This window comes from Corapipo altera, unplaced genomic scaffold, assembly GCF_003945725.1.
Source record: "Corapipo altera isolate COAL_440 unplaced genomic scaffold, ASM394572v1 0, whole genome shotgun sequence".
NCBI classification, from domain to species: Eukaryota; Metazoa; Chordata; class Aves; order Passeriformes; family Pipridae; genus Corapipo; species Corapipo altera.
The window spans coordinates 78,114,050-78,132,034 of NW_020884872.1; the positions used below are offsets into that span (position 1 = coordinate 78,114,050).

General features: G+C 37.2%; 1 protein-coding gene across 1 annotated transcript in view; it reads right to left on the reverse strand.

Moving 5' to 3' along the window:
* ARHGAP42 (Rho GTPase activating protein 42) overlaps positions 1-17,985 on the reverse strand; it is a 147,338-nt gene that overhangs the window by 7,602 nt on the left and 121,751 nt on the right. The window contains exons 14-22 of the mRNA XM_027639841.1: positions 17,680-17,754; positions 16,930-17,014; positions 15,670-15,728; positions 14,803-14,908; positions 10,429-10,588; positions 7,081-7,225; positions 4,638-5,018; positions 3,429-3,585; positions 2,278-2,340 (exon numbers count right to left, since the gene is read on the reverse strand). Of these exons, the coding sequence (XP_027495642.1) occupies positions 2,278-2,340; positions 3,429-3,585; positions 4,638-5,018; positions 7,081-7,225; positions 10,429-10,588; positions 14,803-14,908; positions 15,670-15,728; positions 16,930-17,014; positions 17,680-17,754 (1,231 nt within the window). The remainder of the gene's footprint in view (positions 1-2,277; positions 2,341-3,428; positions 3,586-4,637; positions 5,019-7,080; positions 7,226-10,428; positions 10,589-14,802; positions 14,909-15,669; positions 15,729-16,929; positions 17,015-17,679; positions 17,755-17,985) is intronic.

Consider the following 17,985-nt stretch of genomic DNA (forward strand, 5'->3'; position numbering starts at 1 on the left):
CATGGGTCTAGAGGGCTTCATAATGTCAGTCTAGTCCTACTGAAGTCCCATCCTGGCACCTAGAGATCCTGCTGAAGACCAGAGCCATTCACTGGCACGTACTCCTCCTTCTCACTTTTCTAATGAAAATTCTTCTTATAATGCAGTTTCTTACTTCAGGAGACTTATCTTTCTGTGTACCTCTAAATCTGAGTCAAGAAAATGTAGAGTCAGGGATTATGTCCTGGTGCATTTCTGTACAGAAGCTGCAATAAAGAGACCTCAGGCCTGACTAAGACTGTTATATAACTGCAATATTTTTGAAAATAGTAAGGAAGCTCATTCACCTCTTTCAAGTGCATACTAGATTAGCAATGGAGATTGGTCCCAGTGTACAGAGTATCTCAATACCACAGTGAGGGAGACTGATGTATAATAAACTTGAAGTCAGGAGGGAAGGAATAGGAAGACTGAGAAGTCAAATTAACTCTAGAATTGGAAAAAGAGAGCATAGGCTGGACGTTGCATAACATTTTGGGTTTCCCTGTCCAATCCTAACACTTGTACTGTGGTCTCTCATTCTCTTTCTGACTAAAAAAAAATCTGTAGTGTAGGGCATATACTCATGTAATAGGAGAGAAAACAGGTCAAGTAATGTCCCAGCATTAAAAAGAGGACACACACACTCATAATAGAGCTAATTGCATTATACAGAGCCAGAAAAGAGGGTTGCAAAAACTGCTTGGAAGAAGGAATTAAGTAGGACTCGGCCACTGTGGTGGTAATGTATCAAGTGCAAAATTATCTGCTGGAATACAGAAAACAATGTGAGACTGCAAAGCCATATAGGTACTTTTGATCTGCCTACTGTACAAATGACCACAACAGGCAAAAGATGCTTCAAGCAGCGATGAAGCTACTTACATTCTATAATGCATAGGTAAGCACTGTCTCAAAATTTCTAGTTATTTTAGCAGGGTAAATTACCCCTGCATGGAGTCCAACACTACCTTGACTTGAATATTTCTGGTATCAAACCAGGTAGCTTAAAAATACATTGTCTTACACTCTGCCCTGCATATACTCGTTGGATAGTAGTTATGAACAAAGGAGACCTTTCTACTGGGTGGATCAAGATATAATTACCACAATTTCTACATAGTTCATAGAAAAAAAACAAACTAAAAAAAGACTAGCCCAAGGTTTTATATCAGCCTTCATAACAAGCAGGTAAATAAAAGCTGGCTCTGAATTGCAAAATCATACTCAGACTAATGCAGGACTGTAAGAACAGCTGAGCTACTTCTGATTTCTTCCTCATCTTGCCTGCTGACCTCTCATTTTCCATTCTCCTTGCTACTGTGGTTCTTTTATCCTTTTAGGAAGGCTTAAGTAGGGGAGCTATTCAGCCTTTCAGTATTTTTGGCTTTGTTAGCTGCTCTCCATATCCATTATCAAATGCTGCATTTTTCCTTTGTCAGATTTTTGCTTCTTACATGCTTTTTATATACAGATACAGGTGGCACATGCTCTGAGGGAACAACAGGGGAGAGCTTGCAAGAAGGAAGTAATATAAAGTAAGAGAAGGAACAGTGCTGGAGGTGAAATGATGCAGGACTGTTGAAGCAGTCATTGCTTTTGGCTTAAGGTACCAGCTTAAGAGCATTCCAGTCCCTTCATTTATACCTTTCTTTCTTAAATTATTGCTCTGCTCTTCTCATATGCCTTGCCTCCCCTGCCACTCTCTTTTTTGGTCATCTTAGAGTTCATGTACTACACAAAATAAGAGCAACCTTGATTCCTATAAGCTGCTTTTCTCACAAAATCAGTGGGCCTTTCTCTCCCCTGCTGGTTCTGTCAGAGGACAGCCACATTCCATGGCCACACATCTCAGCATGTTGGCATCTTCCTTCATCTGTGCTACTTTAGGTTACTACCTTTGAATTCATGGATTGACATCTTGTTTTCATTCCTCAACAGTTCCAAAAAGTTCCTTGATGTATCAGTGAGTAAAGTGGTGAACAAAAACCTGCAATCTGTCTCAAAGAACTTGAAAAGCAGGGACAGTGAAAAAAGAGAGACAGCCTTTTTCCCATATCCATTTAATAGATTATCTGCTTTAATCTATTAATTGTGAAGTAGTAATGTACAGAAGATACTGCTTCCTAGACAAACACTTATCAGAACATTCTAAACACCTTAAATATAAGAATGAATCAAATCCAACAAATAAATGTGAACCTTTGAAGCCAACACAGAAAAGATTTTACAGAATGTTAAATGGTATGAAGCGCTTACCGTCCTGAAGAAACTTGTTTAAGTGAACCAGCACTTTCAAACAACTGCGCTCTTGCAGCCACTCTGAAAATAAAAGCATCACCTTGCTTTATACTTCCGCCATTAATTAAATACACAAACCATTTCCCACTTTTAACCATCCAAAGACATGGCCATATTTTAAAAAATTGTTTTAATTATTCACTTCTAGAAAGAGAGGAAATTCAAAAACTGAATTTACATCCCTATTCAGCAGAATTCTTAAGGGCATAACCTAACTGGGGCTGCTGACTTCCCCATGCTCTAGTGCCTTGCTGAGTCACCAATGGAAACCTCAACATCCTATGTTTATATTGGAAATGCTTTTACTGACAGTCTGTCACTACCATGCTGGAACTCTAAGCTGTGCAGGATTCTCTGCTTAAGTAAGACACAACAGTCTGTTAAATGACTACTATGATCCCTTTCAGTTTAAAAAGTGGGAAGACTGAATGATGTCCTGCAGTATTTGGAGAATTTCTTGGTGCTCTGCAGGTCTGGAAATCACTTGTTCATGGGAAGAGAGATATCCAGGTCAAAGTCAGAATTACAGCAGAGACTTTGAAGTCTTCTAAAAGCACTGAGAAACAGTGTTAATCCAAATCTCAAAAAACTAAATTATAACCTGTATTGCTCAAAACTATCCTCCTTTCAGCATAAACCTCCCCCCCACCAAACCCCAACTGCTAGAAATCAACTATTTAACATGCAGATACTGAAGAAATTTCAGAGCAGATTTTTTTTTTATTATCCTTCCTCTAATTTTGGACTTATACAAATAAAATCTGATGGTCTTTTTGATGTAACAGCATGGACAGTAAGTAGCATTTCTGCTCCTTGAAACATTAAAGAGAGCCAGAGATAATAATACTAATCACTTTCCAAAGATAAATTTCCACCTTATCTGTAGTCTAATTAAGTCAACAGGAATCTTTCAACTGACTTCAACAGATTTTGTGCCATCTCCTTTGTTTACAATTTTAACAAAACTAGATAACTAATTCACAAATACAGCAATATTAAAATCAAGTATTCATGGATGCTTTTTCAACTACTTATGTACCTCTCTGGAATCACTTTATAGTAGACAGTACTGTAACAACACAAATCTCCATAGGGCCGTAATGACTTACACAGATCCAGGTCTTTGATAGCCATTACTTGATGCAGTATCTAATCTTAATCTTCTGCACATTTTGGGAGGCAAATCAGGGTTTGGAGGAGCCTTTAAGGTGTCTTTGGTATCTGTTGAAGATAAGCTCTGTATAGATCCACTGCAACTTTTGTTACCTAAAGAAAACAATCAAATTATAGGGAATATTAAAGCTAATTTGAAATTGTTTTACAACACATGTAACATGCAAAGCAAAGGTTTTGCTGTTGTTTTTTTCTTTTCTTTTTTTTTAGGAGTCAAAACAGGTATAGAAACTACTTACTGAGAGAGAAGAAACAGTCTTTCAGGCACTAAGCCAGGGGAGAAGAACCAACAGCAAGAATGAAGAAATGCCATTAAAATGGAGAGGATTAAAAAATTACATTGCAATTAAATGGCTAGATAGTACAATCACTAAAAAGTGACAATAAACAGATTTATAAAGTAGTACACTGCATAAAATTGTAGAAAAAATCATGTAGTAAGGGTTCTCAGGAAGTCATTTGATCAAAGCAGCATCCACCATGAAATCAGACCACATTAATTTGTAGAATTAATACTTCAGTATGCAGAGAAGCTTCATGCAGTTTAAAAAACATACTTAGGAATAAATGACCATGACTTGCTTAAAACAATTCCTATTGTAACTTGATAAAACAAATCTATAGGTGTACAGACTGTATTGCACACAAAAGAAACCCTTTCAATGAAAAAAAGGCATGGCCCCATGTATTCTTTAAGGTGGACTGCTGCCTTTTTTTGCTTATATGCTCTACAAGACAAGAAATGGATCTGCTTCTCTCTGTCTTTATTCCAAAGAACAACTGATGCTTAAAAATGCCTTAAAAGCTGTCATAATATAAACAGATCCCAAAGTATAAGAACAATATCTATATTATTATTATTGTTAATGTACAGTATTATTCTATATCATAAATTATAATTTATAGATGAACCATAGAAGCGTAGAGAGTGATCTAAATTGCAAGAAACATATCTTTTAAGCTGTGTGAACTGTGCAGGTAACAAGCAATGGAAATACGTTCTATCAGTTTGAAAACTGAAAGAACATACTACAAAAACTAAAAAAAAAATAAAAATATTAATGAGTATAATTAGCTTTCAGATGCATCTCTTGTTTTCTGATGCATCAGTTAACACTGAAGTGCTAAAAGACCTTGGAAGTTACCTTCAGTTGATGGAATTGATCTAAGGGAAGATGCTGAAGACCTTTTCAGGCCAGACAGACTGTAGGAACTCTTTTTGGTCAGGTCTGTTGGTGGAGAGGCATTCTCTGGTCCAGTGACAGAAGCTACACTTTGGCAGTCCGACTCCACATCTGTTTTGGTTGCATCCTCCTTTGATGAGGATTCTGGACTTGTAGTCCACAGGCCTGAACTTTTCTGGCCATTAGAAGAAGCAGGAGAGGCAATCCATGGAATCCCTCCGGATTTCTCCCTTGGCTGGGAGGGTGTGCATTTGGTGGTGCTGTTCTGCTCAGAGGAGTGAGAAGAGAGAGATTCAATGCTGCCCATGGGAGTGCTGTCTGGGCTACTGCTGTACGAGTCACCTAGGGAGGACGGAGGGGAGGGGGGAAAGAGAGAAAAAAAAAATTTACATTTTCTAATCATGTGCATTTTTCTCATGTCACCTTTAGCTCTTTTGTACCTTACTCGTCATCAAATTCTGTGGTTTCCTGCAGAAGGAAAACAACTCATTAATTTATTTACAACTTGAAGACTCATCTTGTTCCTTTAGAGACCATTAGTACCTTGAAAATTGTATGATTGGCTAATGCATTTTTCTGCCAGATGCATTTTCTCTAATTTTCTATAATTCCCTACCATTTGAAATCTGTATCTCTTTTCTCATGCCATACAGATTTCCTTTATTTCCTGCAATACAGTTGTGTCCATGTTTCATTTAAATGATGACTTAAAACCATCTAGTATTTCAGAAATTGCAATTGCCAGAACCAAGGCTGTCTCTTGTCTGATATTGTGATATTTGGCAAGAAGAGTACCTCTGCTTCTGCTTCAGCCTTCCAGACACAAGTAAGATCTTAACTGGAACTTGTTTACATAAGTGTTGAGTTTGAGCTAATAAGTGAAGCACAAGTGGAGAGTTCTTGGATCAGACCTAGTGGCAATCAAATCGCCAGCACGAGATGTGTCTGAATGAAGAATCATAGAAATCATAGAATCATTTAGGTTGGAAAAGACCTCCAAGATCATTGAATCCAACCATTGACAGAACACCACCATATCAAGTAAACCATAGTGCTAAGTGCCACATCAAGTTGTTTCTTGAACACTTCCACGAATGGCAACTCCACCACTTCCCTGGGCAGTCCTTTAAGTGAGAAAATTCTTCCAGATCTCCAACCTGAATGTTCCCATGTACAGTCTGAAGAAGCATAAGCTTGCATATGGTCTGCAAAGTACTTGCAGAGAAATGTCCCTTTTTAATGCTATTATTCATTCATTGTAGTTACACAGTGAAAAAATGCCTGAAACTTGACCAGTTGGCCCTCTGTTGAGTATAACTGACTGTTCCTTTGTAACTTCTTACTTGGGATCCCATGCCATTCACACTGGTAAGCCATGGGTAGGGAGTTATTGATCTCATGTAGTATTTAAACTCTCACTGGCATGAAACTTGTAACACAGACCTATGGAAAATGAAGCACCTGTGCAAGAATATATCAAGGACACATTTCCTAAAATTGCAGACTTCAGAATTACTACAGATCTTCAAGAACAGATACACCTTAACTGTGGATTAACTTACTGAACCAGTTTCATGTAAATCTTGAGGAGTCAAGGGACACCTAAGTTCTTTAGGAAGTCTGTTGCAGTAGTGGAACTGTTAGCAACTTAAACTTTTATACAGTTTCAGTACTCCTTACTGGCACAACCAGTAAGTAAAAAAGTAGTGGTCCATTAGATGAAAATGAATGAAGTGAAACTTTTTAATAGTCACATCTACATAAAAGTGAATAAGCATTCTAAGCATCAATTGATTATAGACATAACTCCCTGCTTTTAAACAGTAAGCCGTATGATATGTACACTGCTTCTTCCAGGAATATTAGAGTTTGTTTCTATTCCAGAAAACCTAACAAAGTTTCACTGGTTTTGGCAACCTAGGCAGTGGCTGACTTTGAACCAAGGGCCACAGTTTCATACATGTGAAAATAGCCAAGTGATGGGTTTGGTCTCCTAATGTTGACTGAATTACATTTGTTACAGAAGGAGAGGAAAGATTCTGTTTACAGTTTCCCAGCCTTACCCATCATCTTGCAAAGAAACGAGATGAACTTCATATAATGAACTTTTGAGTTTCAAAGTGGACTAAATTTAGATTAGAATATAAAGTCTACTTTAAAAGATGTTGAGCAATGTACACAATGCAAGACTTGCCTAAAACCGAACATTCTTCCTCATCTGAGAGAAGTGAGGAATGCAGTCAGTCAACAGTGTGGCTGTGACTCACAGGGGTTAAAAAGCTGACAAAACCCCATCTGTTATGCTTATGATTATTGAAATACAGCATCTATTGGATATTATTCAGGCAAAGTTAAAAGATAAGACATAAAAAGGAAGACAACCAGTCTGCAAGGAAAAACTTACTGTCAGGATCTGCTAGACATGGTGTATATCTTCCTTTGGGTTTACGTGAACCTGTGGAGAGACAAATGGCTCTTGTCCTTCTTGAACTTGATCGGGACTGAGGTTGGGGAAGAGGAATGTTGGGATCTGGTGCAGTGTGAAATATCTGCATGATTAAAAAAAAGGGAAAAAATGACATTAAACAGAGGTATTCTTACACTTCCATTATTAATCAATTTGTTTTCCTCACTGCTGTGCCTGAAATGAACACTGTAACAATCTCATACGTTACGAAAGAGTAAATTTGCAGAATAGAAGCTTTGCTCTGATGTCATTTAACAACTCAAGAACCACAATACTGAGCTGTACTTAGTAGGTGTACTACTTATATATTTGTTGAAATAGATTTATTTTCTAGCCCTTGTTAGAAGGGCTTTACAGTTGAAATTGTAAAACAAAATAAGTGTTTACTACTGACTATTGCCTAAGAAGTAATATATTTTTTAAAATATTGTGACAAGGTTGATTTTTTTTCTCTGTGTTCCAGTGAAAGTTTTCGTATGTCACAGAAAAATGTCATAGTTGTAACTTACTACAATCCAGTTTGCATTTCAGAAAACCACTTTATTTGGCCAAACAAGTCAAGTTTGATGAGGAACAACTTTATGTTTAAGGTATCTCCTGGTTCTTATCTTTTACATACCACTGCTACTACTGGTCAATGTTGCACTTCATTGCTGCAGAAAAAAATTTTTACCATGCTATACCAGAAGACATCTCTGCAAGGATTTCTGGACCCTCTAGCAATAGGGCATTCCCTAAAGAGAATGCAGTGAACCACAAAAAGACACCTCCATGCCATTCACAGAACTGGAAGAAAGCAAATATACTTGCACAGTAGGAAATACTTTAATGAAAATCTTGAGATGTTCTTGAAGTACATTAAAGCTGTATTAAGCACTAGTGAGTAAAACATCAACATAAAAACGTGTCTGTAGACACAGATATAGAGCAAGGGAGACTGGTTGTGCAGCAGTAGTCTTTGTATTGAATGAGCTATTATTTTCTGGAGGGAAAAGTCAATGTTTGGAAAATGCAATATATATTTTGGGAGTCAAAACCAAGAAGGCTATCAGTATCATATCCATTTTGAGGAGTCCCTATGAAATACAACTGATGATATCAAGCCATACTGTCAGTACTTACTGACCAACCAGTGCAGGGGATCCTGGTATTGACTGGGAACTGCCCCTTGGCTGAGTAATGAGTAATTAAAGAAACTCGAAGTTTTTTCACTTTGTCAGTCATCAGAGAAAATGATATAGGTCAACAGAGACCACCAAGATAAAATTTCTTTTATCAAGTAAAAGAGATCTTGACTGTTCTGCTGAGTTTTGAAATTAAACAGTTTAAAATTAAAACAAAAAATCTGAGGAGGCTTTTCAGTGAAGCTGATACCTGCAATTCATAAAATCATAGAATCATATCATCAGTCAGGTTGGAAGGGACCTCTGAGATCATCAAGTCCAACCTTTGATCCAACACCGCCGTGGTTACTAGACCATGGCACTAAGAGTCACATCCAGTCTCATCTTAAAAACCTCCAGGGATGGAGAATCCACCACTTCCCTGGGCAGCCTATTCCAATGCCTGATTACCCTCTCTGTGAGAATTTCTTCCTAATACCTAACCTAAACCTCCCCTGGCAGAGCTTAAGACCGTGCCCTCTTGTCTTACTGACAGCTGCCTGGGAGAAGAGACCAACCTCCACCTGGCTACAGCCTCCTTTCAGGGAGTTGTAGAGAGTGATGAGGTCTCCCCTGAGCCTCCTCTTCTCCAGGCTGAACAACCCCAGCTCCCTCAGCCTCTCCTCATAGGACTTGTGCTCCAGTCCCTTCACCAGACTTCTTGCTCTTCTCTGGACCTGCTCCAGCACCTCAATGTCTTCCTGAACGGAGGGGCCCAGAACTGGACACAGTGCTCAAGGTGTGGCCTCACCAGCGCTGAGTACAGAGGAAGAATCACTTCCCTGGTCCTGCTGGTCACACTGTTCCTGATACAGGCCAGGATGCCATTGGCCTTTTTGGCCACCTGGGCACACTGCTGGCTCCTGTTCAGCTTCCTGTCAATCCAAACTCTCAGGTCCCTTTCTGCCTGGTTGCTCTCCAGCCACTCTGTCCCCAGCCTGTAGCGCTGCAGGGGGTTGTTCTGGTCAAAGTGCAGGACCTGGCACTTGGTCTTGTTGAACCTCATCCCGTTGGAATCAGCTCAACTCTCCAGCCTGTCCAGGGCTCTGTAGAGCCCTCCTGCCTTCCAGCTGATTGACACTCCCCTCCCAACTTGATGTCATCTGCAAATTTGCTGATGGTGGACTCAATCCTCTCATCTAAATCATCAGTAAAGATATTAAACAGGACTGGGCCCAACACTGATCCCTGGGGGACACCACTAGTGACCGGCCGCCAACTGGATGCAGCACCGTTCACCACCACTCTCTGGGCCCGGCCCTCCAGCCAGTTCCTAACCCAGCACAGAGTGCCCCTGTCCAAGTTGTGGGCTGCCAGGTTTTCCAGAAGCATGCTGTGTGAGACAGTGTCAAAGGTTTTGCTGAAGTCCAGGTAGACACATCCACAGCCTTCCCCTCATCCATCAGGCAGGTCACCTGATCATAAAAGGAGATCAGGTTGGTCAGACAGGACCTGCCCTTCCTAAACCCATGCTGGCTGGGTCTGATCCCATGTCCCTCCTGCGGGTGCTGTGTGATTGCACTTAGGATGATCTGCTCCATAACCTTGCTGGCCACTGAGGTCAGGTTGATGGGCCTGTAGTTTCCTGGGTCCTCCTTCCGGATCTTTTTGTAGTGATTGAAAGTAAGTGTTTAAGATTTCATGTGTTTTCCTTCTCAGTATTGCCAGGGACTAGATCTCTACTGTGCAACTGACATCCCCAAGGATAGCAATGGTCAGAAAGACTCTGTTCTGATGCATTTAGAGAAGAATTTATGCATTCATCCAGAGTGAACCTCCATACACTGGTAGCATAAGAGAGATGGAGGAGCCGGGAGCAAAGTTATGACTTTCTCGTTCTGTTTCTAGATTCGGGAGGTCACAACAGTCTTCAGAAAGCAACTGAAGAGTTAGAGCAACTCTTCCAAACCATGGGAGATTACGCCTTGGATGTGTACCTTGCACATCCACAAAAGACTTGCTAGGAATACAGATCCGTAGCATGGGGTGGGAAACAGGTATTATTTCTATCAATGACTTTCTACAAATGTTGGACTCTTTATTCTTAAGAACTTAATGATGGTAATGAAAATGAGATCTTAGTTCCATTTCATAACCAAATAGTCAGATAATTTCTTTCTACCTTTTCATAATGCTCTATCAGAATTTCAACGACGATATTCTGAAACTTAATGTTCATCATAGCAGCCACGGTTTCTTCTTGGGCTCTCATCAGAGTTGGTCCAAAGATAACACCAAGGTTGGATACAGTCATTAGATTTTGCTGACTGTGCAATGATACCCTTTAAATAAACACAAAAAATATGCAATTAAATTGATTTGCTAAACTACAATTTAAACAGGCAAAAACCTAAGACTATTTTTTAACAAAATTACAAGTTCACGCCTCCCTTTTAAATACATTTTTAAAACTTCCACTTTTACTAGAGTCAAAATACAGTGTAGTACAACTACTGTACTTCCATTAAGGCTCCTATCCTGCAATAGCTTAACAGTAATGAGCACATCTTCCTAGAGTATTTCAGTTCCTGACAAAACTGATAGGAAAAGGCAACTATATTTGGAGGTCTCCACAGAGAGATCCAGACCACCTAAAGTTTAGGAGTCTTAGAGCAGGCACCTATCTCTCCAATAGTTCTACAGGAATTTAAATACTTTATGTTGGATTGATTGAAACTAGTATGTGATAACAGAGGTCAACCATATACCTTAGTTTTCATGTAAAGGAAAGAAACTTAGTTTCTGAAAATACTTATTTCGCAATGGGATCTCTTTATTAATATGATGAAAGCACAGAATCAATGGATTCAGTGAAATCATTGCTTCTATGAATAGATAACTTTAGATGATCATAATGACATCTGGCTTTGAAATATAATAACCTTTTGCTTCTGTATATTCTGTTGTAACTTATTTTACCTCTTCTTTTTTCTTCTTAATGTAGAATTCAGAAACTTAGTTTATCAGATAGAAAAATGAAAACCATCAATCAGTAATCCTCAATGCCTCTTCTTACAAATAAGATTTGCCAAATAAAAGCCCTATCATCATAAACCCTTTGAAATAACTGCCAGTGATTCCCCGGTCACAGCAGTCCTATTGCCTCATGTCTGAGGAATATTATGCCAAGTCAAGATTTTATAATTTCCTTAATGCTTAATTTTACTGCATCTGCTACCAAATGGAATTAGTTATCGAGCCACTTGTTCACACTTTCCTTTTCCTTCTCATTGCTATCTCCTACCATTGTCAAGCTGAGCATCTTCAGCAATTTCCTACACAATTAAATAAACTCTTGTACCTTTTAAAATGTAGAAACAGGGATAGGAACATTTTAGCACCCCATTTACATCAAGAAGAAGGAGAAATATGGGAAGGGGGTTTGTACTGGAGGCAAGTAAAAAAATGCCTATCTTCTTACATGTTTCCTATGTTACTTCATTAAATTATGTCAAAACTTTCTCAAATGTTACCTCAGACTAGCACTAGCAGAGATCATTATTTGGAAGCCATGTCACGAAAATTACTCCCTTGTTAAAGTACATTTTTAACCAATTATCCTAATCTAACTTTCTCTGAAACAGATCTTATGTTTGTCTTAGATGACTAAGGGGTGTTTGGGAAGTCCACCAGTATTTTAATGAAAATGGAATGTTGAATAACTCAGCTCTAGATTTGCTAAAAAAACCTTAAAAAACTGTTCTGCAATGTTACTCTTCTTTGTGCTGTACAGTAACTGTAGAGATCTGTTACACAAACATTATAGTCTTAAACCATAAGAGAGAAGTAATATTTGTCTACTGTTCATGTTTCCTTGGTAACAAATTCGGTAGCTTGGTTAATAAAAGAAATGGTAAATTTAATAACACTGTAATCAGAAAGGGCTTTCTACAAACCATTTTAAAGGTTCAGTTTCTTGCAAAAGAGAAAGACCCCAGGGCTGTAAATGGATCATTTTGATTGCCACTTTCCCCTGACCTAGTCCTACTGTTGCTGGGCTACTGCACAGACACAGGCTGAGGCAATCATGCATTTCAGGGAGGGCATTCATTGAGGTGTCATTGCTTTCTCCTCAAAATCTCCTTCTTTGATGTATCACCAGTAATTTTTTGATACTGCTGGATTGCAGACTCCCAACTATCTACCATAGAAAAGTATTGTATTATTAAATCATACCAAAGAATGATTTACTCTTTAGAGTAGATAGGTAATTTGACTACTAGGGAAGTTTAAAAACAAAAAATGAGCTACCTATGTGAAAATAACACCAAACTTCCCGTGCTTGCCTAGCTACTCACTAAGTATGTATACATGCAGTATCACCTCTTCCCTGGGTGCTTTTCAGGATTTGCTAGTTTTTGTTTGTTTATTTTTTTTCAGCATGATCTACATCTCACATCATCTAGATCATATTTAATTTTCCACACTGACATAAAATTCAAGGTAGGCAGAGACGTACAGACCTTATGAATTAAACCAAGATAAAATAATATCCTTATCTTATAACTCATAGTTAAAGGCATAGTATTTTCACCAAGATGCAAAAGCATACATAAAGGAACTGAACAGCTAAAAGAAATACATAGAAACAATGTACACTTTGAAACTGGATTTTTAACAAAAGAATGAGGAAACAGGAGGTTGAATTTTTTTTTTCAAATTTTTTCATTTTCATAAAATTAGGTGCTTCACCTGTCATTTGTTCCTTGAAAAATCCCCGCACAGTGGTAGGAAAAAGATGAGTAAGGAAGGTGACTCATACACTCAAGAGACTTATTTTGAATTCCGTCTCATTAGAATTGCTAGCATAAACAACAACTGGTAAATTATATGAGAAATTAGAAGGGGTGAATTGAATGTTGGAAAGAAACTACTAAAAGCATTCAGTGTCAAACCAAGATTACATTTACAGGAAATGAGAATCACAAGATGACACAGGCAAGAGTTAAAGAGAATAATTAAACAGAGGAATACTTCAGGTGTGCTTTTCTTTGGAATTGCATCTGAGTTTACACTGAGAATAAAGAGGCCATGAAAAGAGGTCAATGCTTGCCTAACACTAACTTTGACTACAAATAAGTCAGTTCCTATGCATATATCTCTCTAAGTTTGAGGCTTCCAGACCAGTAGCTTTTACAAAACTGTTAAGCCCTCATTAAATGCTTTCACTTTTTAGGGGGTTATAAAGTAATAGGTATTATAGTGTTTAGCTAATCAAACAATTCTCTGAGTAAGGAAACTTAGGAAACTTTTTTCCATCTGGTTCTCTGCATCACCCCAACAAGATGCAAGGTCTGCCTTTTTGCAATGGAAGCATGCACAGCAGCTTGCTATCATGTTAGTTATACAGGGGCTAATGACATAAAGGGCTAAAAATAATTTTTTAGGGCTAAATAATTTCCTGTCAAATAAATTTTCGAAGTTCTCATTTCTATAACAGGAAGCAAAACTGCATTAGTCTCTGCTGTAAACAGCTTACTGTAAGCTGTGGCTCAAGCTGTGATCAAAAAAGCAAAACAGTTGGGATGTAGTGAATGGAATGAAAATGATATGGACTCCTCTCTTATGTCTTCTACATATCTCAGTCATGTGTACTTTAACTGAACAACTCCTGCTTCACTATTTACACTCCCAGATCACTGACAAATGTACTAAAAAGTATAAAGCATCCTAAATCAGAAAGAATAATGCATATTAAAAAGTATTCAGCAAATACCATTGAAAACTAACTATAGGTTTAGAAAATACACAAATAACATTTAATGTAGAAACAGGATAAAGTAAAATGCAATAATGGTATGTAATGACAGCTAGTGATACAGAGAGACATAAGAGAATAAAAAACTGTCTTTTTTTGTTTCACAGCATATGCCAAGTGTAATTCAATGAAGACAAAAGGTCATTGGTTTAAAGAAATGCAAAATCTTTTCTATCTGACAATTAATACTTCAGGTAGTGTTACGGGAGATTCAGAACTGGGGCATTTATATAAATATCAAAAATATAAATAATAATACTTTAAATTAGTGCTTTCAAATGTTACTGCACTTCAGAGTTGTTAGAGAGAAAAATAAGATCAAATGTGAAGGACGAGTATTATCACATAGGTCCACCTCTGTCATGAAACAGTGTGAGACTTTGAGACAGATTCAAACCAGCATTTTCCATCAACCTTGGCATAGTTTTAGATGTTTCTTGAATTTAATTAGTTATGAGTCCTGTAGTAAGTAGGAACATGAATGAAAAACATTGACTGGGTTTATTTTCAGAACATAGTTAGCCATCTTGGTGACTCTATGATTTTTAACTCTCTATTTTTTATTCTGTTTCTACAAAGTATTATTCAAGTTAAGATGAGAACAGCATTTTAGAAATTAAATGTAAATTCAAGTGGCATTGTTTCAACACAGAGAACAGATTAAGCAACACTGACAAATTTAAGCAGAAATAATAGCATCTTATAATAATATCAAAGAGAAAAATAAAAAATAATTACTTGACCAAGTGCTTAATAAGGATGTCCAGCATCTCTCTGTTCTTCTCTGGTAACTTATGCACAAGTGCATGCACTGCCTCAACTCTGTAGTTCTGATCATCTGACTCTATTAAACAGAAAACAAATTGTTAATAACTCAGAACATGTGCTAAGAAGTGACTACAAATGGCATCAATGCCTGTATGCTAACATAAACATGCATTAAGAGAAGCCAAACACAATTAGCTTTCAAAATGATGAGGACAATTTGATTATATTTATTACATTCTGAAATCTGTATTTAAACTAATTCATCTAAAGCAATTACCACGAATACTGGAATCAACAAAATTAATGGCAATATAGACCCGATGTGCCACTTCAGTGAAATCTAAGCTTTCGCTTCTTGATTTTTAAAATATCTAAAGTTCTTCAGTGTCTTTTATTCTTATCAAGACAAGAGGAAATGGGGAAATAACTTCAAATTCTAAACTGAAGTCATTAGAAAAACAGTATCTCCTGTCACTTGATCTAATTACTCCATTTGTTGAAAGGAGATAATTATCGCCCCTTCTAATTTTTCAAGGCAAGCTGGGAAAAAAAAGGTCCCTGGATGAGAGGGATCAATGTTATAATATAATTATCAGCCTATATGAAACAAACAAACATCTAAATCAAGGTTCAAAATTTCATGCAGAAGGCAGTCACACATAACCACTAAAAAGATCAGAACAAACCACTGAACAGCTTCATCTAGTGTGACTTCTCTGCTTTGAGGGCTGGATCACTGAATAATAGAGCAAGGAGAAAAGTAAAGATAGTGACTGGGGAGATCGAAGTTTAGAAACAATATTACTTTCACAAAAGTGTTTTTTTCACTTTACTTACTAACAGCAACAATGAAATCTTTGTGCAGCTTGAAAGTCATCAGTGGTTCTGAAAGACACCTGGTTGTAAAAAAACATATTAAAAGGTTATTTAAAACAGACTCAAAGTCTTTTTAAGTTTTATGATTGTGATCATGATAGCCCTCAAGATCTGCACAATGTCCTATTGGACCTAAGAAACCCAATTCAGTGATGACTGATTACAAGTAGCATACAACTTGGTCATGGACATAGTCTGAAAATCAATGAGTTGAATCTTACGTCACCACGTAAGTTACTGAAATGTTACTGGTACTGACTTCAGCACAGAGGTTCACTGTTTCCTGTTTTAAATATAGGTGCAGACATGGTATAGCGGGCTGCAGAATCAATATTTTGTCCAAGAAAGGCAAAAACATGATGAAATTTGAGACTGAAATTCTGATCTGAGAGATCCTAAAAGAGTCAGCCTCTGAAAGGCAGACTGTGAGTTGCCTTATAGAGACAAGCACACAGCTACTGCTTCCTGCCTCATGTTCTAATTTCACAAACACAGTATCTATGATGATTTGTGTGTCTGAAGATGTATAAGTTTCTTCAACCAAAAGCACTCTTCTCAATGAAATGTACATGAGCATTCCACTATAAATCCTAGGCATATTTTCCACAGTTAATAGAGATTTCTGATGCTGACTTTTGTTAGGTGATTGGTTTAGGAAGTCTAGATTTTTAGAAGGCATAGAACACCCACCATTTAGATTGGATACTTTTCATTGTGGTTTTTTTGAACATTATATATTGAGAACTGAAAGAGTTATCTTAGAAGTACCATAATTTCTGAATATTCTGTTTCTTATCAGCAAAAATGAAAGTGTTGGAGGGTTTTATTTTGTTTATGAACAACAGCATAAGATAAAAACCTGTGTTTTGCTGAGATTTTTATTCTGCTCCAACAATGATGTCATGACATCTTGTGGTACACAGCTTAAGGGATTCAGAAACAAAAGACTGAGCACAACATGCTTTGTGGTTAACATAAAAAAATTTAAATAAAAACATGCAATGAATTAAATTCTGCCAAATTTAGGGCTATATAAACCAAAACTATCTTAATAAGGTAGAAAGTGTGTATTATTACGCATAATCACAGGGATATTATGCAGGACAATAATATACTCAATTATCACCATGCTAATGGGTACAAGAAATGTAATATGATAATAATAAGCAAAAGACTAATGGGCAGAAAAGGAATACTGAGACTGCGTAGGATCATACTTACCTGAGGTAGTTTTTTAGTCCGCTTGTTATTGTTTTATTGTCCCAAAGTTCCATATCAATATCCATATCAGGAGGAGATTTAGGGGCTGGTAGAAATTTGAATTATGATTGTGTTATAGTTTGACTAACACAATAACTAGAAAACCAGCAAAACAGAAGCTACTAAATTAGCCATTTAGCTCTAGCAATCACTTATTAGCCAGACTAACTACCAGTCTGATCAGTTTGAATCTTTTAATCTCTGGTAAAGTATTAATAAAAATAAATTTAGCAGTCATATTTAGTAACTGCAAGTATTAGCTTTATGCACTGTGTCAAAGTGAAAGGCAAGCCCAAGTGCACAGAGAATTACTAATGTGTTTGCCTTAGAGTGCCAAATTAGCAAGAAAAGTGAAAGACTGGAAAAACTGTCTATTAAGCTAAGTCATGATGTATTATGGAACTAAGCTTTGGAGAACTTCTGAAACATGCCAAATATAAATCAACAAAAAGAACTTTAAAGATAAAAGAAGAAATGCATTTTTATTTGTAATTTGCTCATGTATAAAATGCAGAAGTGAATACTACTGTACACAAGAAACTAGTTAGAGATGAAGCACTCATTTTAATTAATTGTAAATTAATTTAGTGGCAGTAAGAGCGCACACAAAATTGTAAATATCATGACACACTCTTCTGAGCACAGCACTTAAGGCAAAAGGACCACAGTGCACACACTGCACACTGACAAAGGTTCAGTTCAGATACTTACAAAATACGGTATTCATCAGCTTCTGCACCTTGGAATTTACACCACCTATTCTGTACAATCCCAGGATTGTAATACCTATGTTGGGAAAACAAGTAAATGAAAATAATGAAAATATGGTTATTTCAATATACACTGATGTATCCTTGGTGTACGTTTTCAGAATATCTAAATGTGTTTATGGAAAACTGTACCATTACATTCTTGAGTACTGTGTTGTTGAGTACTGAATTCTCTTCTGGGATAATAACAAATGCATTCCACTGAATTCACATCACATTATACATTAAGCATAATTTTACATTAACA